Source organism: Pelodiscus sinensis, chromosome 21 (genome assembly GCF_052426305.1).
Source record: "Pelodiscus sinensis isolate ZL-2025 chromosome 21, ASM5242630v1, whole genome shotgun sequence".
Classification (NCBI taxonomy): domain Eukaryota; kingdom Metazoa; phylum Chordata; order Testudines; family Trionychidae; genus Pelodiscus; species Pelodiscus sinensis.
Window position 1 is genome coordinate 19,719,011 of NC_143072.1, and position 26,773 is coordinate 19,745,783.

Genomic DNA, 26,773 nt, shown 5'->3' on the forward strand with positions numbered 1-26,773 from the left:
CGTTCAATCCTTATGGGGGCTCTGGAAAAAAATTTACTGGGTCTAGTTCTCATTTACACTCTGCTTTTTTACTCCATTTTAGCAGTATAAAGAGTCCTTAAGCTCTTGTAAAGGATCATTAGTGTAACTGAGGGTCAGGTGTGTTGTCTTCACTGGAATTTTAAAGAAATGACAGTGAAAACTTACATAGTACAGTAAAACTCCATTAGTCCGGCATCCAATGCTCCGGGACTCCTGATGGTCCGGCACCATCAGGAACCCGGAAGTGCTGGGGCAGCCGGACAGGCTTCCCCCATTCAGCTGCTGCTGAAACTGATCAGCAGCTGAATCGGGGAAGCCGGGAGCAGAACAGCTGGGGTGCTGCTGGGTTGGTCTGGTAGCGCTGCCCCTCGGGCTGCGGGACCAACCTGGCAGCACCCCAGCTGCTCTTGGGGACGCCTGGGGCAGAGTGGCTGGCGCTGCGGGACCAACCCGGCAGCACTCCAGCCACTCTGCCCCAGGCATCCCCAAGAGCAGCTGTGGTGCTGCCAGGTTGGTCCCGCAGCCCGAGGGGCAGCGCTATGGGACTAACCGGGCAGTACCCCAGCTGCTCTGCCCCAGGCGTCCCCAAGAGCAGCTGGAGTGCTGCTGGGTTGGTGCCGTAGCGCTGCCCCTCGGCGCTGCGGGACCAACCCGGCAGCACCCCAGCTGCTCTATTGCAGGCTGAAACTGACCAGCAGCGGCTGAATCAGGGACTCCTGGGGCAGAGCCTGACTATCATAAGGGGGGGGCTATGAAGGGTCTGGGGTGGCATCCCCTCCCACCCCACTCCAGACCCCTCATAGCCCCCCCTTCTGATAGTCCGGCATATCTGATAATCCGGCACCCCCTGGGTCCTAAAGGTGCCAGATTATCGGAAGTTTACTGTACTTTGGGATTTGGCCCAGTGAGAATAAAAACTTGTTTCCTTTGAGCTGGCACAGAGGTGACGTACTTACTGGCATCCTTGTAAGCATGGCTAGCCTTAGTACTAAAATAATTTGAACTGAAAGGGATTTTCTACCTTGGACAGCAAAGGTAGCTGAGCATGATGTCATGGTTGCACACTCAAATAGGGAGAGACCAGGATGGAGGGATGATGGAGAGGGAATTGAGCATGTGGAAAATTGAGGTTTTCCTTCATCTCATACCATTTCCCTTCTAGGCAGAGAGGCCTGACACCATGCTAGGGGTAGTGTGTGGGGCGCTGCATGTGGCTGATGTGAGTCTCCGGAACAGTGTCTCCAACTTCCTGCACTCTCTGGAAAGGTAAAATGACTCTTTGCGGCTAGTGCTATGGACTGACTGTTGATATCATCTGTTTAGCTTCTATGATGAGGTAACTGGCTCTGTGGATACGGGAAAGTCAGTGGATGTGATGTAACTTGACTTTAGCAAAGCTTTTGATACGGTCTCCCAGAATATTCTTGCCAGCAAGTTAAGTGAATATGGATTGGATAAATGGACTGTACAATGGATAGAAAGCTGGTTAGACTGTCGGGCCCAACGGGTAGTGATCAACTGCTCGATGTCAGGTTGGTGGTTGGTTTCTCGTGGAGTGCCGTTCTTGAACAGGTTTTGTTCAACATCTTTATTAATGACCTGGATGAGGGGATGGATTGCACCCTCAGCAAGTTCGCAGATGACACTAAGCTGGGGGGAGAGGTAGATACGCTGGAGGGCAGGGATAGGGTTCAGATTGACCTGGACAGATTAGAGGATTGGGCCAAAAGAAATATGCGGTTCAACAAGGACAAGTGTGGAGTCCTGCACTTGGGACGGAAGAATCCCAAGCATTGTTACAGGCTGGGGACTGAATGGCTAAGTAGCAGTTCTGCAGAAAAGGACCCGGAGATTACAGTGGATGAGAAGCTGGATATGAGTCAACAGTGTGCCCTTGTAGTCAAGAAGGCTAATGGCATATTGGGGTGCATTAGGAGGAGCATTGCCAGCAGATCCAGAGAAGTGATTTTTTCCCCTTATTCAGCTCTGGTGAGGCCACATCTAGAATATTGTGTCCAGTTCTGGGCCCCCACTGTAGAAAGGATGTGGATGCATTGGAGAGGGTTCAGTGGAGGGCGACCAAAATGATTAGGGGGCTGGAACACATGACCTATGAGGAGAGACTAAAGGATTTGGGTTTTAGTCTACAGAAGAGAAGAGGAGGGGGGATTTGATAGCAGCCTTCAACTTCCTGAAGAGAGGTTCCAAAGAGGATGGCGAAAGACTGTTCACAGTAGTGACGGATGGCAGAACAAGGAGCAATGGTCTCACGTTACAGTGGAGGAGGTTTAGGTTGGATATTAGGAAAAACTATTTCCCTAGGAGGGTGGTGAAGCACTGGGATGGGTTACCTACGGAGGTGGTGGAATCTCCATCCCTAGAGGTGTTTAAGTCTCGGCTTGACAAAGCCCTGGCTGTTAGTTGGAATTGGTTTTGCCTTGGGCAGGGGGCTAGACTTGATGACCTTTTGAGGTCTCTTCCAGCTCTCTAATTCTATGATCATTTAAAGCTCAAATCATACAAAGCTCAAACGCCAACCAGGTCAGAAATCATCCGACGGCTGTTCTCTGGCTCCAGCAGCTGTCTGGCATTCTTAGGCCAGTGCCTGATGAAGATGTCTATGCATGTTCCAAAAAAATCCTCCACCATTGGTGCTGGTTAGCATAGTAGTTGGCAGTCTCAGGAGAGAGGCCAGTGGTTAACAGAGTTAAGACACATTCACAGGACAGCCTGGGTAAAACTTAAACAGCACAAGATTGGCCAGTGTTTGTTTTGTAGTCCCGAGTTTATTAGGTGCCTTCCATCAGTGCCTCCCATAACCTTCTAGCTTGCTTTAAACTGGATTGGGAGCCCTTGGGAGACCAGCTGTAGCACTTTAACTTGGACTAAGTCTGATATGACACATGCAGCTCTTCAAATGAGGCTGTCAGCCTCACCAGGCCCGTGTTTGGGGCCCCGGTGCCGAAGGAGAGATCCAGGGAGAGTACGAGTGAAAAGCTGCTTTTAATCACATGGAGCTGTTACTGGGCACAACAGACGTTCTGTAAATGTGTTTGTATAGGTCCACGTTTCTTGGTCAAAGTCCAGACTCGAGAGAAGAAAATAAAGAAAAACTAATGATAAGTAAATAGAGACATTCAAAAGCACCTGGTGGTCTGGATTTGGCTGGTGGTTCACCTATTGACTACCCCCGGTTTGAGTGATGTTTCCGAAGGAAAGATGTCTCGGAGGGGTGCCCGTGCTAGTCTGTAATTTTAAAAACAATGGGCAAATACTTATGTGCTGTGTTTGACACCCCCATTCTTCCAACGGCCAAATCTAAAAGGTTAAAGTCTTGCACGTGTCCATCTTTCAGAGGTCAGGTCCTGCCTGCTCATACGCTGCTGAACACGGTGGATGTTGAACTCATCTACGATGGAAGGAAGTACGTGCTAAAGGTACAGTGCAGTGTGGAGGCTTTTCTCCGCGGTGTTTGCATGCATCTCGTGTTGCTTGGCACTGTCTTGGCTTTGCAGTGACTGTTGTGAACAAGAAGGCTCACGTGAAAATCTGGGTGGTGGGCAAAGGAGATAAGGAAAGCTGGAAGGGGATTTTCTGTGGGTTTGGAAACGTCTCCCCAACCTCCCATGCATTGTCCCCTTTCTGTGACCCTCCCTTCCATTTCCCTTGCGGTGAGACCCCTCCAGCACCTTCGCCCTGCAACGCCCTTTTCTGACATTAAACTTGCGGTCTCCAGCACCACCATGCAGGGGGTGAAGTGTCTTTAGTTTATGAATGATCTAAAATAAAACAAATGACCCAAGTTTCCCTTAGACACTGTCATTTAGTCCTGGCTATTGTGGTCAGTTGTGAAACCAAAGAACCTGCTTGTTGATCCAACCAGAGTAGTGTCAATGTTACCATGTTTCCTTTATACGCTGCTCCATGTTCTTGCTCACGGATCCATAGGTGACCCGGCAATCTCCCAATTCCTATGTGGTCGTCATGAACAACTCGTATGTGGAGGTTGAGGTGCACCGGTTGAGTGACGGAGGGCTGCTCTTGTCCTATGACGGCAGCAGCTACACAACCTATATGAAAGAAGAAGTTGACAGGTATCACTCTCCACGATAGGGATCCTTTCTTGTCACTTGCAATTTATACACGTGCCAAGATGGGTTAATAGAATTTTATGATCTGGGGCCTCGGAAGGAATCCCCCAAATAATAGAGTACAGAAAACCTCTGTAGGTACATTATTAGGGACAGGAGTAAGGGAGATTTGCCTTTAATGGCACCATTTGGGCTTGCCTGCAGCTGGAAGCAGATTTGGAATGTGATGCACCCCATGCTTTTTGTGTAATGGTACTGCCTGGTATATAGTACCAGCACCTCCAGTCAGAGCTTACCTGGAAAGAACGGAGCGGAGCGAACTGGCACCTCTGTAATGAAAATGGCCAACAGCTGAGTCTCTTAAAAGGGCAATGCTGGCCCCACCACTTCTTTTTTTTCCTCCCTCTTTTCCTCAACAACTTTTCCCCTGAAGTACCGGCACTTTTTTTTTTTTTGTTTTTTTGTTTTTTTAAACAAAAAAGGCACTGGATGCACCAACATGATATGTGGGTTCTTTCTCCCTCCAGCTGCTCTACAGTCTCAGGTTGGAGAGGGGGGATCTCCCAGGTTGCTAAACTGTATGGGAGCCTCCATTCCAGTTTCCTGCAGGTCCTTGGTAGTTAGTGGATGTGGTCTCTGCAAGAAGGTGGGAGTTTAGTGTCCTCTCTCCCCTCCTTCCCGTAACTTCATATGGTAGCATGAAGACCTCAGCCTTAATGGAAGACCTCAGCCCTTCTGGACTTCACCCTGCTTGTGGTACCTGATTTGGGGCAATACAAAAAGGGAGGCTATCTTATGCTGGCCATATCCCAACTGGGGGGAGGGGGGATTCTTCCCCGGGTATGTTTTTGAGGTTTCCATTGGAAAAATTAATGTTCACTTCTTAAAAATCTGCCACTGGTGCAGCTGTCATATTCCAGCCCAAAGGGTGGGCAAGTTACCTTTTTGCGTATGCCCAGCCAGATGCATTGGTTTATAGCTGCATAGACCCTTGCCACAGTATCCCACAGATGCACGAAGTGGAGGGCTTACCCCGATCAGAGAAATTGGGGGCATTGCCTGGGAGTACGGTCTAACCAGTGTAGATAGCAGATGTGCTGATTCAGTGCATTTCCTCAGCTCTCCAACTCCAGCATTTATCCCACACAACCCCGTGGGGTGCATGGGCCCTCCTAATAAACCTGGCCAGTAGCCCGTGAAGAGCTTTACAGATCTCTTCCGTTGGCAGATGTTCTAAAAATCTAAACACAGTGCCTCTTGAAATGCATCGTTTCACCACAAGAGGGTGGCCTGCTCTTCCCAGCTGCACTCTGAGCACAGGAGGAGTTTGGTGGTGGGAGCTGTAGTGAGCGCTGGCCGTTTGACAGCTTTGGGTGACAACACAACCAATCTCCACTAGTGGCGATCTTGGTGGACATAGAATTTACCAGACTGGATCATATGGGGAGCCCATTGGATTCCGCATCCTGTTCCCAGGAGCGGTCCTAGAGGAGCTGCCGGCAACTGGTGCCTTAAGCAAAACACGCGATCGGTGCGTGATCGGCGCCCCCGCCTCCAAAGCCCTCAACAGCCATTTATCTTGGCGCCCTAGGCGACCGCCTAGGTCACCTGTGTTGATGGGCCACCACTGCCTGTTCCCCCACTGATTCAAAAGAAGCAATGCTGTATGTAGATGGCGCTTCCTTCCTGACCCCCCCCCCGGCCTTCCTCCAGCCCAGATCACCCAGATCTTCACCTGAAGAACCAAGCCCCTATTGCAAATAATCGCTACTTGTTGTATATTATGAACTAGGACTGAGGGTGGGGGGGAAGAAATGATGGATTTCTCCTGCCTGTACTTTCCATATGGCATTCCATTGAGGTGGTGGTGTTCTCTAGGTACCGCATCACCATAGGCAACAAGACCTGCGTGTTTGAGAAGGAAAATGATCCTTCTATCCTTCGCTCACCCTCGGCCGGGAAGCTCATCCAGTATGTGGTGGAGGATGGGGGACACGTGTTCTCTGGCCAGTGCTTTGCTGAGATTGAGGTAAGAGAGCTACGGGGGACTGAGCTGGCTGCAGATGATCCTCCTGGGAGCAGAGCAGGAACACTTGGAAATTCTCTGAAACGTTGGTGGAAGAAGGGGGTGGTTGTGGCGTGGTGGGTGGAAAGCTTTGTGAGGTCTTTTCCTCCATCTTCCACACCCTTTTCTGTGTCGGTCAAACGCACAAACAACGGCCGCTGTGTGGAGTAGAGGTGGCTTTAAGGGATGTAGCAGTGGGAGGCAAAACCTCCTGGCAACGCCTGATGGTAAAGACAGTCAGTGCATTTAGTGGCCACCCTGGCCAGAGGGGAATGGACCCCGGTGCTGTGAGATGGACAATTCGTGTCTCCTCGATGCTGTGGAAACGATTTGCTGTTCCTCTGGGCTAAGTGGCCAGTGCTCCAGGGCCGGCCCCGGCACAGCAACAGGACTAGGCAATGAGTGATGTCTGCTCTTATCAACTGGTCATTTATCAGGTTGATCAGAGGAGTTAATGAGGAAGCGGAAACTAAGCATGGCACCTCCCTTCCCCTTTGGAGGTTACTTCACTCCCAAAGAGGACAAGGGCAAGCTATTCCCAAGCCACCCAGGGGAAAGGATGGGCTGTCTGAGAGGGAGGGATCAAACCAGACTTCAGAGAGAAGGGTGCCAGTGGATTTTGAGGGTGGAAGTGGATGAAGATGGTTATTAAGGACTGCGTGCAGGAGAAATGCATCCGACTCTAGATCCACGTTATTTATGCAAGGACTTTATATTGTAACCGGTTCTTACCAAGCCACGAATGTCTCTGTTGTTGGTGGCTGTGCTACTTTCCACAGCAACAGCAGAGACGCCCCAGATCTTTCTGCTCCAAGCAGAAGACTTCTACACTTAAACTAAAGGGAAATCTCTGTCTGTGAAGAGCTCTCTGGAGCCTGATGCACCGGACGGTAGCTCTAATTCCCTCCACTGGGAGCCAGTAGTGCACAAGTCCGCTAGCCAGCACATTACAATAGCTTCTGCCCTCGATTCCTGGCCTTTAGTATACGACAGCCGTGGCAGCGAGTTGCAGGCTGTCCCAGAGTCGCGTGCTCGGCATGGAACCTTTCATTATTCTTGGAGGTGAAGGAATCCAAAAGAGCTGAGATTCCATTGGCTGAGTGGTTGCCTATTGCTCTAATTTGCATCCTGACCACTTGCTCTGTGCTGGACTTAGCAGCTCCTGGGTTTCCTTCCCAGCATGTACCTGTCCAACAGGCCTTTCAGGATGATCGCTGAATGCGAAAGACCCTCCCCAGTCAGATTCCCTGTGCCATGGAAGATCGCTGCTGAGGATGAACCTGGAACGAATAGGGGAATCCGAGTGTAACCTGTCTTCTTGCTGCAGGTGATGAAGATGGTGATGACTCTGACGGCCGCCGAGTCAGGCTGCATCCACTATGTCAAACGCCCTGGGGCAGTGCTGGACCCGGGCTGTGTGATTGCCAAACTGCAGCTGGATGACCCCAGCAGGGTCCAGCAGGTAGGTCTTGATTTTTCCAATAGTGGTGTGGCATGGCTGCAGGGGACAGGCCCAAAGCGTTGCTGGGCTTTTTGCCACGTGACTTTTGCCTCGAAGGAAGAGGCGGAGGAAGTGCAAACCCTACAGGGCCTTTCTCTCTCACTCATTCCTTGTTATCTCAGCACCTGGACTCCAGGTGTGCGTTAAGTGGCTCCATCCCTTCCTCAAACACACTTATGCTCCCTGCACCCTTTGCTTCCTTTGACCATTGACTGTTGCACAAACTCACCACCCTGGGAGACAGAGAGTGCTCTTGTTGACGGCTAACGGAGCCTCTCGTGCATGGGAGTGGATACCCCTGTCTCAAGAGCATTGGGACAGGTGGTACAGTCTTTGTGAAGCTGGAAAGGTGGGGAGGGAGCCATTGAGTGGCTCCTCTTTGGGGCAAAGGACAAAGACATGGGTCTTTAAGGGCAAGGAGGGTTTGATGCGAGCGGGTGGGCATGAATGACAGGAGATAAAGGAACTATTCCACACAGATACTAGTCCGTCATCTTGGGGTGGGAGATGGGGAGAGATTATCAGCACCAGGGCAGTATCTACTGGCTTTAGCTGAACCTTTCGTTGACATCTACCAGCTGGAATTCATCCAAGATTGGTTGGGGGCCTTATTTTGCGGATTGAAGGGTCTGCAATCACTGAGATCCACCAGAAACCCCGGGGCTGTCGAAGAGAATTTTCCATCCTGAGAGCCTCCCCTTGGAGTCTAGTTTTTCCCTGCGCAGTAGGCTGTTGGGAAGTGGGGTGAGAGGCAAGTGTGATTCTGCTGGGTCTTGCTGCATGGGAGGAGGCTTGGGGACATTTCATTTGATGTCGGATGTGTCCACAGGCTGACCTGCACACAGGCGCACTACCCCCGATCCACAGCACCGCTCTCCGAGGCGAGAAGCTCCATCGTGTCTTTCATTATGTGCTGGATAATCTGGTCAATGTGATGAACGGTTACTGCCTGCCAGAGCCCTACTTCAGCAACAAGGTACTGATGGCCTGTGCCAGGTGGAGGGCAGACTCCTTTCCTTCCCCACGCTCAGTGAAATTCAGTGGTTAGAGCAGGGGACTGAGAGGCAGCACACTAGCCTATACTGCCCTTTGGTATATGCTGTCTGTCTTTCCCCAGTCCCTATTTCCAGGTAGTTTGTGAGGGGTGTTCACTGGTGGCACCCAAGTCAAAATGGAAGAGGAGACAAGATGGGCTACAGCCTAATATGTGCACTCTGCTTCCAGAGCCAGCTATGTTAAGTTCTGCACTAGGAGTGGACAAGGAAGGTGCATGCCCTTCAAGCAGCCCCCTGCAGCTTTACGTGGGATCAAGTTAGAATATATGATGGAGGAAGGGAGTGGTTCGACATTCTTCCCCACTTACGTTGATCTGCACTTTCTCAACAACGGCTCAGACCGTGCTACTGCCTCGCCAAGACCAGTCCTTCCCGTAATCCCATATTGCATCTTGTTCTTTTCCTCAAATGTGTCCTCTCCCTGGCTTGGCTCCAGGTGAAGGACTGGGTTGAGCGGCTAATGAAGACCCTGAGAGACCCATCTTTGCCTCTTCTGGAGCTTCAGGACATCATGACCAGTGTCTCTGGGCGGATTCCGCCCAATGTGGAGAAGTCTATCAAGAAGGAGATGGCCCAGTATGCTAGCAACATCACATCGGTCCTTTGCCAGTTTCCCAGCCAGCAGGTAATAAACTGGAAAGGGAAAGCAAAAGAGGTCACTTTAGGATGGAGGGAAAATACTTTTTGCATTATTTGGAGTTGAGCTTGAGCTGAAAAGTGGGGGATTGGTAGGGAGGGCAGTTGGAGTAATAGCCCATGAAGAGCAATGAGAATTGAACCCTGGTTTTTCATTGCCAGAACCCCAGCTCTCCGGTGCTTGAGTTAACACAGTGTCTCCATCTGTGAACAGCTAGCAGGTTGTGGTGGCAGAAGTGACTGGCCATTCGGTGGCGACGTGACCATGTGCTCAGGACTACTTCATCCTAATTATGCTAGCGTTCAGCCACAGTTCTGGGGGATGAATGCACGAATGACCGGGTGAAACTGTCTAGTCTCCTGGCATTGACTGCTTCTGGCATTGACTGCTTCTGGCATTCAGGGTGTCAGCTGATTTGCTGCAGGGTCTTGGAGGAATAGCTCCCTCATATACAGTATTGCGCAGCGGGTTGGCTCAGTATGAGGTTACTGTGCCTTCCTCTGCAGCATCGGATGTTGGCTTCTGCTGGGGTCTGGGTCATGGGCTTGGTGGCCTAGTGCGTGGACCTGGTCTGGCAGAAATCCCGCGCTCTTGGGACAATGTTCTCCACCCGCATTCCCCACTCCAGCAGCGAGGTTGCCATGTGGCTATTTTTTCTCTCCCAGATTGCCAACATCTTGGACAGCCACGCAGCCACGCTCAACCGGAAGTCGGAGCGAGAGGTCTTCTTCATGAATACGCAGAGTATCGTGCAGCTGGTACAACGGTGAGCTGGGTCACCGGAGCCCATCCCTTCCTCTAGTCCTTTTCCTCTTTTTGCTGCCTGCAGGGCTCGAAGCAAAGCGGTGGGCCATTTTTTTTCCTTTGCCTTCAAGAAGGCTGGTGTCATCTTTGTCTCTTTGTAGTGAGTCTATCTTGGCCATTCTGTGAAGCAGCTGGTATTTTCCCCACCTTTTGCAGAGCTGTAGAAGCCTCAGAAGAAAACACTGAAAAGTCTAACTCTTTCTGGAGCTACTTCAATCCTGATTCATGTAAAGTTTCAGCTTCGAAGGCTGTCGAGTAATTTGAGAAAAGTGTGTGCACAGAGGATACGCACTAGGATAGACGCTGTTGCGGTCTCGTCATCCGTTCCTTTCTTCTTGTTGAGGGTGTAAGTGTGGTGCACATTAGGGATTAGCTCCAGAAAAGAGGCAGAATTCAGCACCTAATTCATGAATTCACCATATGTTTCTGAGCTCTTTAAGATTCAGTTAGGTAAAGTTCTGAGCTCCTTCATGTGTGATTTATTTTGATGGTCTGGGCCTGCCTTTTGCTGGTTCTTGCTGTCTGCAAAAGCCCAGTTTTCCCCCCTCCTAAATCAGGTTTTGAGGGGTGCTTTCAACACACTGCAGTGAAGAGTGTGAGAGGCTGTGTGTGTGGTGCCTCTGTACTGAGCATCCATGAGTTCCTGGGAGCATGTGTGTGTGCATATTTTTTGTGGTGTTCAGTTGTATTGACTCTCTGGGCTTTTCACAAGCAGTACACTGGCATTTTAATCTTCCGGGGCTAGACCTGACCTTCCCTCGCTGTTCCTACAGGTATCGGAGCGGCATTCGAGGCCACATGAAGGCTGTGGTGATGGATCTGCTCCGTCAGTATCTAAAGGTGGAAACTCAGTTCCAGCACGGTAAGGATTTGAATTCTGGGAGGAGCACAATACTTCCTGTAGGCTTCACTCAAGGCGTCTTCTATATGAAACCAGCTCGTCATGGCTCCTTTCGACTTGGCCTGACAGATTTCCTTTTGGGGTCATTGCTGAGGAGGGCTATTTTAAACCATTAAGCTTCCAGCGTGAACTCCCATGGTAGGAACAGGCAGGTAGGTGTGCACAGCAATGAGTCAAGCCACCTGACTCCCCTCGGTAGGCTAAGGGTGTGCAAGTTCCCATCCACCCCTGCTACATGTCTTTTCATCTCTCCTCCTCACTGCTTACCTGCCTTCACGTGGTGCTGATTCCTTTGGGGTCAGTGCTGTGAGTATCCCCGTAAAACTTCATCCGTCCCTTTCTGATCCTTTCATCTCGTTGAGCTGTGTAAGTATGAGGCACATCAGGGATGTAAAATCCTGTTTAATCAGTTAACTGTGCACATCCTTCAAGCACTCTCTTTTTTTTCCCAAATTGGAACCTTGCAAGCTGGAACTTTGTGTGATTCAGCTCCAGAAAAGAGGCAAAATTCAAGACTGAATTCATTAATTCACTGTGTGTTTCTGAGCTCTATAAGATGGTCAGGCAAAGTTCTGCCCACTGAGCTCCTTCCTTTGATGTTCTGTGTCTGCTGCCTTTTGCTGGTTCTTGCTGCCTGCAAAGACCCATGATTAAAGGTTTCCCCCTCCTAAATTGTCTCTCTGAAGCTAGAAACTGACATGTCAATTCTTGGCTCTTTAGTGACAACAACGACATGGATTTGTGAACTGTTTTATTTCCTGACTTCTGAGCACTTGAGTGTGTTGAGAAGTGTAAAGAAATGTAGCTAAGATCAGAACAATCATTAAGTTTCCCGGGACTAAGCGGGCAAGGCACAGTAAATACTGCCATAAGAACATGACATTCAGTAAGAGATCCGTAGTTTCCATTGAACCACTGTAAAATGCCAGGAGACTTTTCAGTGTTCTCGTTATAAAGCTTTCAGAGGTAGCCATGTTAGTCTGTTTCAGCAAAAACAATGAGGAGTCTGGTGACACTTTAAAAACTATAACAAATTAGGGCATAAGCTTTGGTGAGAGACAGCTCAGTTCCTCAGATGCTTAAAGAGAGAGAGAAAAAAAAGGAAGGGATAAGAGATGGGAGTATGATGTCAGAATGGATGTGGCTCATCTCTAACAGTGAAAAACCAACTCTTGAGATCTGTGCAGAATGCTAAGGCCCGGTATTTAAATGTGGGCTTTGCAGTACTGTTACCAGTCACCGGATGGCAGTGAACCACTGCTGGTTTTAAGCTATTGCAGATAATGCTCTTTCCTACTCTTTCCTCCTGCCCCCTATGCATACTAAGCTTTCTAGGGATACACACAGGATATGGCCATGTTGCAAAGTGAGCCCAGGGTGAGATGAATTCAAGTTAGCAGGGGGATTGAGTGTTTACACTCGTTTGAACTCCAGGTTAGGAATTGTTGAATCCTGGAGCTTTGCCTTTGGCTTCGGTGTCTGTGCTGCATGATGTGAGCTGGAGTCCAACCACCCATGTCCCAGATGTCCTAGCACTCTCCCAGCGTGTGGCCGCTCTCCGCCTTTGTTTTCAGTGTTGGAAAAACGTCACTGTCCTCCAAGCTTGACTGTCCAAAGGACAAAGGAAGTCAGCCTGTGGGATTGGGGAATTCTTTTTTGCAGACTCCTGGAGCACAAGTTCAGTCAGGCAGTGTCTACACTTGTATGCAATAAGGCTTAAACCAGTGGTTCTTAACCTGGGGTGCATGCACTCCCTGGCGGTACGAGATGCCCTTTCTGGGGGTGCGAGACATGCCAGATTTTTATGATCTATTTTAGGTTTAAAGAACTGACCTACTTCAATGATTTTTAGTAAGGGGCGCGAGAACATATTTTGAGAACCAAAGGGGTGCAGGCTGCAGTAAGGTTAAGAACCACTGGCTGAAACCCTGGGTCCCAGTTTGACTCAGGCTCAGACCAACCACTCTCATGGGATCCCCGGTACCGTGGGTCCAAGTCCGGGGCGAGCATGATTTGTGTGTTGATGGGAGTGGTGTTAGACTTGACAAATCTTGGACTTAACAATGCTCGTGATACCACATGCTCTCCTTACATACCATCTGGTTATTTTCTGGTTCGTCTAAGTGAAAGATAACCTCTTAACTAACCCTCACCACCCACCCGACAAAATTCAGAAAGTCTTGATTTGACACGAGACTTGACGAAAGCAAGTGACAGGGCTGTTCTTAAAACAATCTGGCTTTCTGAAGTTTCCAGTAAAAATGTTTCTGTCCCAAAGTTTATCACTGAGACTCCCCAAAATTATGTATTTTAACAGATCTGTTCCAAATCCCAATGTATCTAGCCACAAGGACTCGGCACTTCATAAGCGCACGGGCTGTCCAGAATGCGGTGGGTTCTCATGTTTCATTTCTGACTGCAGGTCACTATGACAAGTGTGTCTTTGCCCTTCGGGAAGAGAACAAGAGTGACATGAATGCTGTATTGAACTACATCTTCTCGCACGCTCAAGTTACCAAGAAGAACCTCCTTGTAACAATGCTCATTGTAAGTTTCACCTTCAAGACTTCTGTTTCGCTTGTTAGGGAACATGTAGTGCTGGTGAAAGAGGCGCAGTTGAGTGCCCTCGGCCCAGCGACGGCAGGCCTCTGACCAAGGAAACGGGCAGCGACAGTGTGGTTCCTTCCTCTACCCTGTCAGTACACCTCAGCTCTGTGACGCTAGCTCTGTTCCCATGGAGCATCCAGTTTTTAGTTTTTCTGCCCAGGCTGCCAATACAGTTGCAGCCAGGGCCTGTTGAGATAGTGATTTATTTTGTCTACTTGGAACGGAAAACAAAATAATTCTTTTCCCGTAGATCATTGGAGAGCCAGTAGGTGCTGCCCTTTGGTCACTAGCGACTGCACTTTTATATTTGTTCAGTTTTACTTTGCTGCTTGGATTTCCGGGAGCTCTCCAGGGTCCTAACTCCGTGCCAGCTTGCAGATCTCAGCACAGAGCTGCACACTGCTACGTATACAAAGAGCAGAACAATTTTGAGGGTGTAACGGGGTCCTGGATGTTCAGATATGGACTTGACTGTTATCCGTCCGGGCTAGCCAAGACATGGTCCTGGGAGTGACCTGACACATTGGCCTGTCCAAGTGGATAGCCCTTGGGTGTTGCACTGACTCTACCACTTTATAGTCTCATATCTCTGCTCCCATAGGCCCAGTAGCAGCTGTGCTCTCAGTCTTTCCACGGTGATGAGTTCAGAGCCCCCTCTTAGGCTTCAGTGCTGCTTTCTGACTGGCTGCAGTCCTTGACGCAAGATGCATTCTCCCTTTGGGCAGAATTAGCCTCTTAGCAAAAAGGTGTCCCCTTCACATCAGGCCTGAGGCAGGGTAGCGTGGCCGTGAGGTATTTTACGCTTCAGTTCAAGCACTATGCAAATGTGTAAGGAGACTGCTGAATGGGGTGTTCTTTGTACTACCACAGAGCCACTCCATCTTGGGAAAAAATTAGTAGATAGCGACTTGGGAGATTCCTGAGGTTGAACTAGTCTCAATAGATGTCTACTTGAAGATAACAGTGAGACTCTTCCTACCTCCCTAAGTGCTGGTCTAGCTTGTTAACTATGGAAGAATTTCAGTTTTTAAGGGTGCCATTTCTCCCTCAGGATTTAGAAAGGCAAATTAGCTACCCCACTGAAAATGGGGGGAGGCTTCGTAGCTGTTTTAGGTTTGTCTGATTCCCCATGACTTCCAGGCTCCCAGAAACTGTGTTTATCCTTCCCTCAAAAGAAGGCAAACATCGTCTGTCCCATTTTAGTTTGCTGTATAAATAGAAAAAGAACAAACAGAACCTTAAGAGAATTTCTAACGAGAATAATGCTCTGAAAAGAGAAACTGTAAAGAGGGGGGAATTAGAAACCCATGTGATTTTAAGCATAAACCCCAGCTATAGTCTTGCTTTCTAAGAAGTTAATTACAATGTTGCCTTTTCTGTTTTGCTAAAGACCTAGTGTTCTCTGCCACTAAAAATAGATCCAAAGCGCACAACTCCCCTCCGTGCCCCCCCCCCCCCGGCTGCCCTCCCCAGCCCTCCTAAGAGAAGCAGAAGAGTAATGATTGCCCCAGACTGTGGCTGGCTTTCTTAAATTCTAATTTGTAAGATAAAAAGGCTCTGGCATTCCTTTATTTTTTTTCCCGGTGTGATTGTAAGTAACGCTTGCCTTAAGAATCTCATTATTTGAACACGGAGCCATATTTCCTCTGAGAATTCTGGAGTAGCTTTGAGCCGGGGCTGTTCATTTCTCAAGTAATCATGCTGGTGTGATGGAGAGAGAAAATGGCAGCTGTTTGCAGCTCAGGCCTTCAATTTTCTTCAGAGTCCAGTCACTCAAGTGTGTAATTACACGGGGGTGCCGGGGAGGCGTTAGGCCCTGTCAGAGAACTGGTTTGAGGCTTTGCTCACTGCCTTCGCCAATCAGCAGAGGCAGACACCAGTGGAACACCAGCTAGCTGCTTTATTTTTGTTGTTCTCCTACTGATTGTTTCTTGCTAGGATGGGACTGAAACTTTTTGTTTTGTATTTTCCCCCCTGTGCAAGCTGAGTCTGAAAGGCTGAGAGTCCTGCGAATAGCTTCACTTTGATGGAAAATCTCTGAGAGCGGGGGGGCCTGCCTGGGAGATGGAAAAGCTCACGTAATTTGCTTTTTCTCAACTCCTATTCTTCTTTCTCTGTCTTTTCTCCCTCCCTCTCCAACCCTCCTTTCTCACCTCTCCCGATAGTCACCTTAAGGAGATATTGGAAGCCTAGATGCTTGGATCTGTTACAATAAACAGCCCTAGCAAATATATTTTAGGGTGCATTTCCAGGCTAGGCAGAGACAGAGTGCATGAATGAGCTAGTAAGCCATCTAAAATCTGTTTGTATAGCCACCATGGTATCCAAAGGCCTTGCTAGTGAATGTATCCTTCTGTGGATTGTGGGGTATAGGGAAGTATACATATCATGTAGGGAACTGAAGCATAGTGAGATTAAGTGACTTGCCAAAGGTCACAGTCATGTCTGTGTCAGAGCTCAGAATTAACCTGTAATTTCTTGCAGGTCAGTCCAGTGACTTAACCACAAGACTTCTCATCTCAACTTGTATTATTCTTCCAAGTTGTAGGGACTTTTTGGTGTATATGTAACCTGCATGCCTACTGTGTGTGGTCCTATGGAGTTGCACTTAGACCACTTAGAGAAAGCGAGAATGAGTGTGCTCTGCAGTCTTGGCTGAGAGCCAGGTGGCTTTTAGTTCAAGCTGTAGAGGCTCATGCACTAAGCTCCAGAGGTCCCTGGTTCGGTTCTGCCTGTCGGCGTTACATATGCATGGGTGAAGGTGATGGCATTTTAAAGATTGCCAAGCTCTTTGTCTGGGGCTGTTAAGTTGTCTTCCATAGGCACACGTCGTGGCAGGACATTTTGATGCTAATGGTTCCCTACTTGGTGTATCCTGGGAACCCATTATTAACAAGGGATCTGAAGATTATTTTAATAATTGTTCTGTGCAGCCTTCATCTACTCTTCTAAGTGGTAGCTGTTCAGGGCAGGATGGAAACTCCTTCATTCCTCATGGATTTGTTGAAATGTAGTAGGAATTGAAATGAATATCCTTATTTACAGGGCTCGACAAATCCTCTTATCTACTCACCCGTGACGAGTAGATTTCAGCCGGTCGCCCTGTTCACCGGCGGTCCATAAATGCACAGTGTGGATCTCGCGCATGCGCGGTGCGGGGCCGGCGAGTGGCTTTCGCCGCAATCGTCGAGCTCTGCTCATTTATATAGCTGCTGATGAGGCAACTCATGGCATCGGGTGCCATCAGGTGATCGAAGGACATCTACATAGAACAAATCCCCCCGATAATGACAATACCAGGAGGGACAAGCAGGAGCATCAATGAGAGGTGCAGCCCAGAAAGTAACTCAGATACTTCCCTGGAGGATTGTATATTCCAATTTGGCCACCTGCCCTAATTTCTGACTTACTGAGGGACAATCTCCACTCATTGATGTAGTTGCTTTCCCCTACCAACTTTCTGTAACATTTCCATGGGTGAAGTACCTGAATACTTGATTGCTAAAATCCAAACAGTTTTGTTAATCTTCACACCTAAATCTCCGTTATTGGTGGTTATATGCTATCTGAATCGTATGACCCGTAAGCAAACTTTTTATTTTGATAGCTAATCAAAGCATGACACCCAGATATACAGAATACACAAGTTAAGATAAAGAGATTTTTGTACATTTTTAAACATTGTCTTCAAGAAAATGTTCAAACCTGATTTGCAATTCTGTAAACCAGCTCTTGCATGTGTCCTGCTGCCTTCTGCTGGATGAAATCAGAACATCATATCTGCGTGTCATATGCCCTGTTCTTCTTACAGACATTTTCCTTTTGCCCTTGGGGTACAAACCTGTGTTTTTGGAACAGGAGGGTCTGAGTTTCACCTCCACTGGTTCCACAAAGCTGCAGAAGCATAGCATATGACAGCTTTTAAGTCTGAGCCAGCGTCCAGCTTCTGTAGGAGCATATACTGCATAGTACTACAGAACTATATTGTACAAACAATTTTAAAAACATTGTACAAACAATTTTAAAACATTCTCTCTGTCTGCAGATATAAATGTAACTTGCATCTCTGTGATGTTCATTGTTAGGCCCCGCTAGTGGGAGACAATAGTCTACCGGCTGGCAGTGAAGCTGAATGAAAATGGTTTGACTTTGAACTGTTCCATTGTTGTAGGTTCCTAGAAATGGCAGAAAGCTGGAGAAGGAGATGTAGAGTGTTAGAGGAGAGATTGAGAACAATTTAAAAACTCTCTAGGCTTGCAGGTGGGAGTTGTTTATAAACTATTATTCATTAGCAAGTCTCCAAGGTTTATATTTTTTTTTTTTTTAATTTTATTCCTCCCAGCAGGCTTATCAAATATTCTAACCCACTATGTAGACACTTCCCCCTTTCCCTTTGTATTCTGTGGATCTTAAGACATCAGAGGGTCTGCGAGTGCTTAAATTCTTTTAAAACTAAGGTACCATCTGCTGCTTCTGTCCCAAATCCCCATTTATCTCTCATTTGCCTCCTATGATTCATTTGGTATGTGAATAGTATTGGGAGAGTTGTACAAAAGAAACATATTAGAGGCAGCCACAGGTTACAAAATGTGGGTCCTTATTGTGCAAATTTGGGTCCTTATCGTTGAAAGCTATTCAGTTGCTCATGAGGCTAAGAATTACCTCTGCATGTGTTTACACCTGCACCTCATATAAAAACAAATTTCTGTACTTCTATTATTTTTTTCAGTATTTCTGAACTTTTAAATTGTTACGCACTTCACTACTGGTGTTGGTTTGTTTCCTTGTTGCGAGTCGCTCAGTTTAGACAGTGTAAATCAACTAGTCAATTTCACTTCTGCTTCTAATCAGTTTTGCTTAGCACAATGTGGTGGTATTGGGGAATGTTGAAAGAACACTGTTCTCATTGGAATTTTAAATTATGGAATAATTTTTACTGGTCATGAATTCTGCAAAGACACTTTTGTTTTCCTACCCTATAGTTTGGGTCTAGAATTTGCCTAGCAGTTTCTTTTCAACTATTCTTTTTGTAAATCCAGATGCTTTTCAAAATGGTTTGCCTGACACACTCTAGTTATTACTTGCTGGTGGTTCCTTTTTTGTGTGTACACATATGTGATGCCATTGGTGCAATGTGGCCTTTATAGACAAGTAAAAAGGCAAGGTCTCTCTCCAAACAGTTCACGATATGTGGTCCCAATTCTGAAGTGGGGATAACAAAGAACTCCTTGCTAGCTCAGGGCCTGCATCAGTCCTACAGAGGAGATAGCAGAACGAAGGGGCCAGGAAAGGTGTGGAAAGAGACTTATTGCTGGGAAACCATCAAGTCATTCATTTTGTTGCTTCTTGATGATTTTTGTAAGGTTGTATAATTAGCACTAGTGAAAAAGCAGATATTGCTAGAATGGAGATTAATGCTGGAGACTGCCAGAAATGAGTTTTGAGGAGAGGGACATCAGAGATGAAGCTGTTCTTGCCACGGAAGGTGGTGTGGCCCAAGGTACAAGTGGTGCTGCAGAATATGTAAAGAGTGACCCCAGCTGCTAAACTTTCCTTCTGATCATTTTCCAGAGCCACGTTTGCGAATCGTCCTTGCGTGTTGCAAGGTGTTTCATTCTGGTCAAGTATGTTTTGAACTCTGGATTGTTGCTAGGGGAGACTTTTGATCCAGAGCTGGGGCTGGGTATTGGGAGATGTTTGTGCTGTATTTTGTTGGCAGTGTAATGCAGTGCCCTACTTTGCCAAGCGCTCAGATGTCCCAACAAACGTTGCCCTCTCCCATTTCCTCTCTAGTTCGTCTACTTTCCTGTAGGCACGTAAAATGATGAGTGCTGGAAAATGTTCACAGCTTCAACAGGGTATCTTAGAACATGGCTTCCTTTCTAAGTTACTTAGGCAGCAGTCTTCATTTTCAACAGTTCCAATGTCTGTCTTTTTTGCTTTTTAGGATCAGCTGTGTGGCCGAGACCCCACCTTGACAGATGAATTAATTAATATTCTAACAGAGCTGACCCAGCTGAGCAAGACCACCAATGCAAAAGTGGCCCTGCGAGCGCGTCAGGTGAGTACAGCACCTTGCCAAAAGGGGACCTCGTCAAGCTTGGCAGAGTCAAAACTGGACTTGCTTTGTATTTTAATCCTCTGTTTTGCAAAGTCCAGGCCTTTTTGATGGGTTAGTGGGTTTTTGATCCCTAAAGAAATTAAAAAAAAAATCCCAGTACTCATGAGCAACCCTGCAATAACAAGCCAATGCAGTATTTTGGGCCACCAGCAGTCCATTGAGGTCCTGTGTGTGGCCCCTGAGACCTTTTGTTTACCTTTGCCTGCGTGCAGAGTGGCCAGATTCTGCTGGTTTTTGTCGGTGTCCGTTTTTCCAACCAGTGTTACACAAGTGACACGCACTTAAAGCAAGGGCTCATGAAGTGAGGTGTGGGCTGAGTGCACACAACACTGACTTTGAGAGCTGGGCGCTCCCTCTGCAGCCAATCACAGTGCTGCTATGGTTCCATCGGCACCCCCTGCAGATTCTAGATCCACAAGTGCAGGTAGCTAAACTTCTCTGTCCCTGGAGATTGTCTTGGTTACGACAAGCTTGCGGCTCACTGAGATGAAGGGCCACACATGGTCCTCTCGCTAGCCTAGGTTTCCCTCGCTGAGCCAATGCATGCTGCTTAGGATGTGTAACCAGGCTGTGCAGTCTGGGATTCCTCACTAACCCTAGAGTAGCAAACTGGAAAATGCCTAGAAGGGAGCTTGAAATGTGGATGTCTCTTTCCAGTTCCCAAAGAGTTATTTGTAAATAATGATTTCAAACAATGGGGGAAATCTTGGTAGCGTTCTTTCCACCATTCCAATGTAGATGAATATTTGAATCGCCTATGTACACCTGGATCTTTCTCTGAGCTCCCTCGTGGTCAGTCTGTAGTTATTAGGAAGTGGGAAGGTACAATTGTCACACAGTAACGCTAACCCTAGAAGTCTGGTTTGCTGCTGTCACCCTGCAGGCTCCATTTCCATTCTAAACGTCTTCAGCAGGGAACCTGCCCGTTTGGGGAGCTCTCCTTTTATGTCTGTGCATGGGTGTTGAAAATCAGTGGGGATGTTTGAAGCCGTTCGGTGACCTTATGTTTTCTCCCGATTTGTATCCATGCCTTTGAACCATTCAGCGGCATTGAACCTCTCGGCGGCATGCTGGGGGATGATGTGCCGGTCCCTGTGTGTAGTTTTATTCTGTTGTTGTGTTTTTGTTTTCCCTTGCGAGCCACTGTCCCTTCCTCTCATCATTGCCATGTGGATATTTAGTAGTTGGCACGGGTGGCTCCTGCTTGGTTTGCTCTGGAACTGTGAAAGGCTGGCTCCCTTGCAGGCCTCCCCATAGCTGCTACCTGCCAGCTCAGCTTTCCAATTAACAGCCAGTCGGGCAATCCCCAGGCCTGGCTGCTTTGCAGCGCTAAATCGCATGCACTGATGAAACTTGATTGAAGCTGTTGCCCTTCTCTGTGGGGAATACCCCGTAATACAATTCAGAGAGATACACAAATGAGACTTAATTTTGCAGCATCACTCTTGTGCTGCAGAGCCTAGAGTTCACACGTGCGGGGTTACCATTCTCTCCTGGTAGGCAGCGTGGTGGCTACTGGGGTGAGCGACTTGCGACGCTTCCTTCTAATCGTGGCCAGCTTAACCGTTCTCTCTGGCTCTCGTCCTTTGCATCCTGCTGTCTTCCAGGTTCTCATTGCCTCCCATTTGCCATCGTACGAGCTGCGCCACAACCAGGTGGAGTCCATCTTCCTGTCAGCCATTGACATGTACGGACACCAGTTCTGCATTGAGAACTTGCAGGTATCGGTAGGAATCTTTCTCCTGTTCCTCACTTTCCCCTCACTAAGCTCGGTGGTGCCAATTTTGTACAAAAACCTTGTCTTGCAAAAATGTGTGGCTCAAATTCTGAGGGGAAGATCTCATCCTGAGGAGAGCACTGCCAGGCTACATCAGGTGCTAGTGGGGATCCTGTTTAGTACTACGTGCTGGAAAGAATATGCTTTCCTAGTACTAACTAGTGCAGATTTTGGGGTGCTTGTTAATCTTCTCCAAAACATGTTTTCACTCCCAAGGTAGTACCTCCTTAAACAATTGATTTAATTTCCCAGAAAAATACCATCCTATACTTCTCTGCAGCCTACTGCAAAGAGAAAAAATTGAGCAGTAGACATCAGAGCTATGCTCTGAATTTCCCTTTCTGCAGGGGTTGAGGTGCTGGGGGTAATTTATGAAAGCCTGTTATAGGTTTGGGGATTTACAAACATATGACTGAACACAAAAATGTCTGTCAGGTTTGAAGTCATCCAGTACAGGCTGAACCTCTCCAGTCCAGAACTCTCTGGTACGGAAACCTCTGTCATCCAGAATGATTTTAGTTAGCCGGATGTCCGCTTTTCATGGGTGTGGCCAAGTTTCCTGCAGTCCTATAAAATTTGTTTATAGTCATCAGTCCTGGCTCTCAGGCTATGTCTAGAATGCAAAGAAAAGTCGGAAAAAGATACACAAATTGCAAACCGCAATCTGTGTACTTTTTCCGCTTTTCTTTCAAAAGAGGCTTTTCCGAAATTTGGCCCAGCTACATGGAGCCAAATTTCGGAAAAGCCTCCTCTTTTGACTTGACACATCCCTTCTTCCTCATAAAATGACGATTACAAGGATGGTGAAAGAATGCATTTGCTTTTTCAGAAATTGTTCCAAAAAAGCAGATGCATTCCTTGGACGTGGCATAGCTTTTCCGGGACACCGGAGGTATCCTGTAAAAGCTCTGCAGTGTAGACATAGCCTCCGTGTTCTGTGCTGTTATTTAGCTCTAATTTACCCCTAAGTGTCCTCTAACAGCCCAGTAAGCGGTGGAAGTGTTGGTAATGCTGCGAGACAATATTGACCTCCCGTGGTTCGGAAAATTCTCTGGTTTGGAACCGGTGAGATTCCAAGGGTTCTGGACTAGAAAGGTTCAACCTGTAGTAGGACTGTACTCTAGATGTAGTGATGTTTTACTTTTGCAGTCAAATGCTCACCTGAGGTATTGGCACAGGCCCCTGTCCCTTTTGCCTGGTAACTGTGAAGGGATTAATTTCTCTGTGGTATACAGACTGTGACTTCAGGCAATTAGGAAACTGCAAGGTGGCTTCTCCTGCAGCAGGTTGGCTTAGAATTTAGACCGTGTAAACTCTTTAAGGCACAGGGGTTGTCATTTTGTGTTATACCTGTACAGTGCCTAGCACAAAGGAACCCCGATACCCGACTCAGATCTCTCAAATCCTGCCACAATGTAAATAATGAAAAAAGGAGCTGTGGAAAGTAGCACTTGTCAGAAACCAGAAATATTTATGCTCAAACAATTTTCTGTCAGAATTTTGTTTCTGCGGAAACTTTTGGCTCTGCTCTAATAACGAGACACGGATTATAATTTTCTTGTTAAAACCCTTCTGTACATGATCTCTTTCAGAAACTCATTCTGTCCGAAACCTCCATCTTTGATGTGCTACCAAATTTTTTCTACCATAGTAACCAGGTGGTGCGAATGGCAGCTCTGGAGGTATGTTTCTGCCCACTTGAAAACAAACATTGTCTTTTTCTTTTTTCATGTTTCCCCTCCTCTTCTCCATTCTGTTTGTTGAGATGATGTCTTGAGGTCCCTTGTGACCATCTTAGTATATGGGCAGGTGAGAATGAAGGATCCCTACGACACTGTGGAAGTAACAGGCACTGTGTTAGTCTCAATGCACTGGCCAGTAAAACTAACTTTTAGCGTGAGCTTTACTTTGCACTGGGAGTGCCAAATACTTCTACATTTGGAGAAAGTTTAGTTCCAAATTTGGTGTCTGCCATGTAACCTTCCCATGGGCTGAACCAAAATCTCAGATCCAGCTAGTCTCCTTTGTTCAAAGATGAATTCTCTCCTTGCAGGGGCAGAGGGTGAAGTGGTTGCCTGATGAAATGGTCTGCACTCTGAATTATTTGTAGGCAGCATTCCAGAAAACTTTCTGCGATGTTTGTATCTCAGTGAGTTTCCTGAACTGCCTCCTTTATCTAACTGTAGCCTCCATTCCTGCATTTGCGGTAACTTACTCTCTCTTTCATAACATATCACTTATCTCAATCCTCATGCTTCAGAGCAGGAACTAATCATCAGGTGAGGTCAGGAAGAAATCCCTCTCGTTGAATAATATTTCTAATGTATGTACATAGTAATTTATGGCCTTTCTCTGAAGGGTGTAGTATATAGGCCACTGCATTAGACAGGATCATTGATCGGTTCTAGCAGTTTCCAGGTAATAGTATTTAGATCTCCTTGTTTCTTGAGTTAAAAAAATCTTGAGCTATTCATTTGGGAGGCATTTGGTTTTTTGGTGACTTCTTCTCCATTGTGTCTCTTCTATCTTCCTCTTCTGCTACCCCACCCTAGCTGAACTGACAGAGTTTCTTTATAACCAGGTGTATGTTCGAAGGGCGTACATCGCCTATGAGCTGAATAGTGTCCAGCATCGTCAGCTGAAGGACAACACTTGTGTAGTGGAATTCCAGTTCATGCTACCCACCTCGCATCCAAACAGGTCAGGCGTGAATTCAGGTACCTTTGGAGTCAGGGGTTTATGAAGGGCTGTGTCACCTGTTCTCAGGGAAAACCTGGAACAGAATGCAGTGATCAGGAGTGGAGAGAGATGTAACGGTCTTAAACAAGATGGGCAAGTTAATCAAGATGAAACTATAATGCCCTGCCACTCATGTCCCTGTCACCCCAAAAAAGGGTCACATCTGCCATCATTGAATTGTACCTTGATTATCTGAACTTCCTCAGCATCCCGCAGCACTCCGATTATCAAGGTTGTTCTTTGCTTTCACTAGGGATCCCTCACCGGAGAGCATTTTGAAACAAGTTCACTCTGAATTATTTCACTCAAAGAAATTGAAAGAGCCCTAGATCCAAAGGTTGTGATGAGTCTTTTTGGCCACTGGATGCCACTGTTGATCTGTACTAGCTTGGCAGAACGGGAGCAGGCCCTCGGAAGAGTGCAGTTTTCCTTCTTTGTCTCCAAATGTCTTTCCCCTTATATTTTTTTTTTCTTTTTGATGGGGTTGGACAGTGGGGACAGGGTCAATTCACTGAGAATCCATCGGTACGTTTATGAAGTGATTTTCAGAATCTGGTTTGCTCTGAAATGAATGAGTGTCCCCAACAAGCAGCACAGAGCACTCACGATACAAATGGGCCGTGCATTTGGTCTCATCTGTTTCCTTCATCTCTGGAATATTTTGTAAATAATTGCATGCTATTTTTAGTGCTGGTTAGTGCTGTTTTATAATACTCTGTCCCACTGTTCTGTCTCCATTTGCTTCCTGCTGTTGGCTGCTGCTCGCAGTTACCTCTGTTTGTAGCTTGGGGGTGGCTTTGCCTGTCTGTGCTGACCCCTGTCCTAGTACTGTGTGCCAACTCAATTAGACAAGGTCAGCTGGAGAATGAGAACTCCCACCTGCCCAAAGAAGAGCTGTGTTGTTCAGAAATCTCTCCCTGTCACGCTGAGTCTCGGGTAGCTACATCCTGTTTCCTGTCCTTCAACCTCTCCTCAGTAGGGACTGAGTTAGAGCACCTGGCCGTCTGTGCCCAGTCCACATGCTGGTATGGGGGCCATTTGGCTGCTGGCTTAAGCAGGTGCAACTCCATTGCCAGTAGAGTTGCACCTTTGTGTATTAGCAGTGAGTTTGTCCCGCAATGCTTAATGACACTATTTGCGGTGTACAGAGTTGTGCGAGCATCAGAAGGCCAGGAAGACAAAGCAGATCAGATAACAGGAAATCAGGAGGTTGAAAAGGCACTAAATAAGTTGGTTGAAACTAGCCAAAGAAGCACCATTTAAGTGCTAGCAAACACGGAGAACCCACGTCCTAAACCTGCCTATGGCAACGATGCAGTAAGAGGCTTTTGGGCATGTCGCCGATGCATCTCTTTGTCCATGTTTCATATCTCCCATATTTTGTAAGGGGTGCCCACGGTCAGTTGGAAATTTGACACTAGAAAGGATAAATGTGCAATATATCAGTCCATTGGTGTTCTATTTATTTGGGTTCTGTCAAACCAAAGGGGGAAGCAAATTCCAGTGACAGGGTCCCCCAACAAAAGTTAGAACTGGCTCCATGCTGCAATAAACCTTCCATGAATACTTGATCAAATGTTTAAAAGAATTTTCTCCAGCTGTGCTTGTATCCCTTTCCATGTCTGCTTCTTGTGAACCTCCAAGGGGTTGTATTTCACTGGGTCAAATATTCATGCAAAGAACATTTCAAAGAATGTTGCAGGGTATTTGTGAAACGAGTTTAAATTTCTTATACACAAGCATTGATCCCAGTAGCGCATGTGTCCTCATCCCGTTAGAAAAGAGAGAATCCCACCTCACTGCCCCATCTGACTAATCGTAGCTAAGTAAACCAGCTCAGATTTTATATATTTGCTATGGAATGCTAACAGTGAACTGCTCACAACTATGCCTTAAAGTTTAAACAACAAAAAAATCTGATCCACTCATAATTATCTTGTCAGCAAGAGAATGCTAGTGATTCGGGAATTATTTGTTTGTTAAATAATGAAACACCCTGTGCCCCGATGTACAGCCCTGTCTTCTTTGGAATCTGGGCTGATCTTCATTGCCAGGATAAAGCACAGAGAGAGAAACTTTTTAATACCCAGACTATAATGGGCTTTATAGATCCAATCCAATACCTTCTAAGGAACTCAGTGGAAGTCAGACAAGTAGGGCAACGTAACCAGCCCATTGTATTCTGTACTAAATGAAGCTGCTGAATGGCTCCAAGTAAAGTGCATGGCAGTAATCTGACCTGGAAGAAGGGTATATGGGGATAATTACCTTCCTCCGTGGGGTATTGCAAGCAAATTCTTATGTGTGAAGCCTGCTGCTGCTTCGTGTCATCAGGGAAGAACAGATTTAGGAAAGAAATGAATCCAATTCTTAGATCCTTTCTTTCCTCATTTGCATTTACATCCTCCGCCTCTCGTGGAAATCGGTTACTCGTTGACTAGGAGGCCAATTTCT

The 26,773-nt window shown here is 47.1% G+C and overlaps 1 protein-coding gene across 9 annotated transcripts in view; it reads left to right on the forward strand.

The window, feature by feature from the left end:
• ACACA (acetyl-CoA carboxylase alpha) overlaps nucleotides 1-26,773 on the forward strand; it is a 237,340-nt gene that overhangs the window by 60,144 nt on the left and 150,423 nt on the right. For 5 of the 9 annotated variants that reach the window (XM_075904774.2, XM_089772238.1, XM_089772236.1 and 2 more), the window contains 14 exons: nucleotides 1,184-1,287; nucleotides 3,377-3,458; nucleotides 3,970-4,115; nucleotides 5,991-6,141; nucleotides 7,505-7,639; nucleotides 8,508-8,654; nucleotides 9,170-9,358; nucleotides 10,036-10,136; nucleotides 10,948-11,036; nucleotides 13,498-13,622; nucleotides 19,630-19,743; nucleotides 21,411-21,530; nucleotides 23,173-23,262; nucleotides 24,162-24,280. In XM_075904774.2, the coding sequence (XP_075760889.2) occupies nucleotides 1,184-1,287; nucleotides 3,377-3,458; nucleotides 3,970-4,115; nucleotides 5,991-6,141; nucleotides 7,505-7,639; nucleotides 8,508-8,654; nucleotides 9,170-9,358; nucleotides 10,036-10,136; nucleotides 10,948-11,036; nucleotides 13,498-13,622; nucleotides 19,630-19,743; nucleotides 21,411-21,530; nucleotides 23,173-23,262; nucleotides 24,162-24,280 (1,712 nt within the window). The remainder of the gene's footprint in view (nucleotides 1-1,183; nucleotides 1,288-3,376; nucleotides 3,459-3,969; nucleotides 4,116-5,990; nucleotides 6,142-7,504; nucleotides 7,640-8,507; nucleotides 8,655-9,169; nucleotides 9,359-10,035; nucleotides 10,137-10,947; nucleotides 11,037-13,497; nucleotides 13,623-19,629; nucleotides 19,744-21,410; nucleotides 21,531-23,172; nucleotides 23,263-24,161; nucleotides 24,281-26,773) is intronic. The other 4 variants (XM_089772235.1, XM_089772237.1, XM_089772239.1 and 1 more) reach the window with 1 other exon arrangement.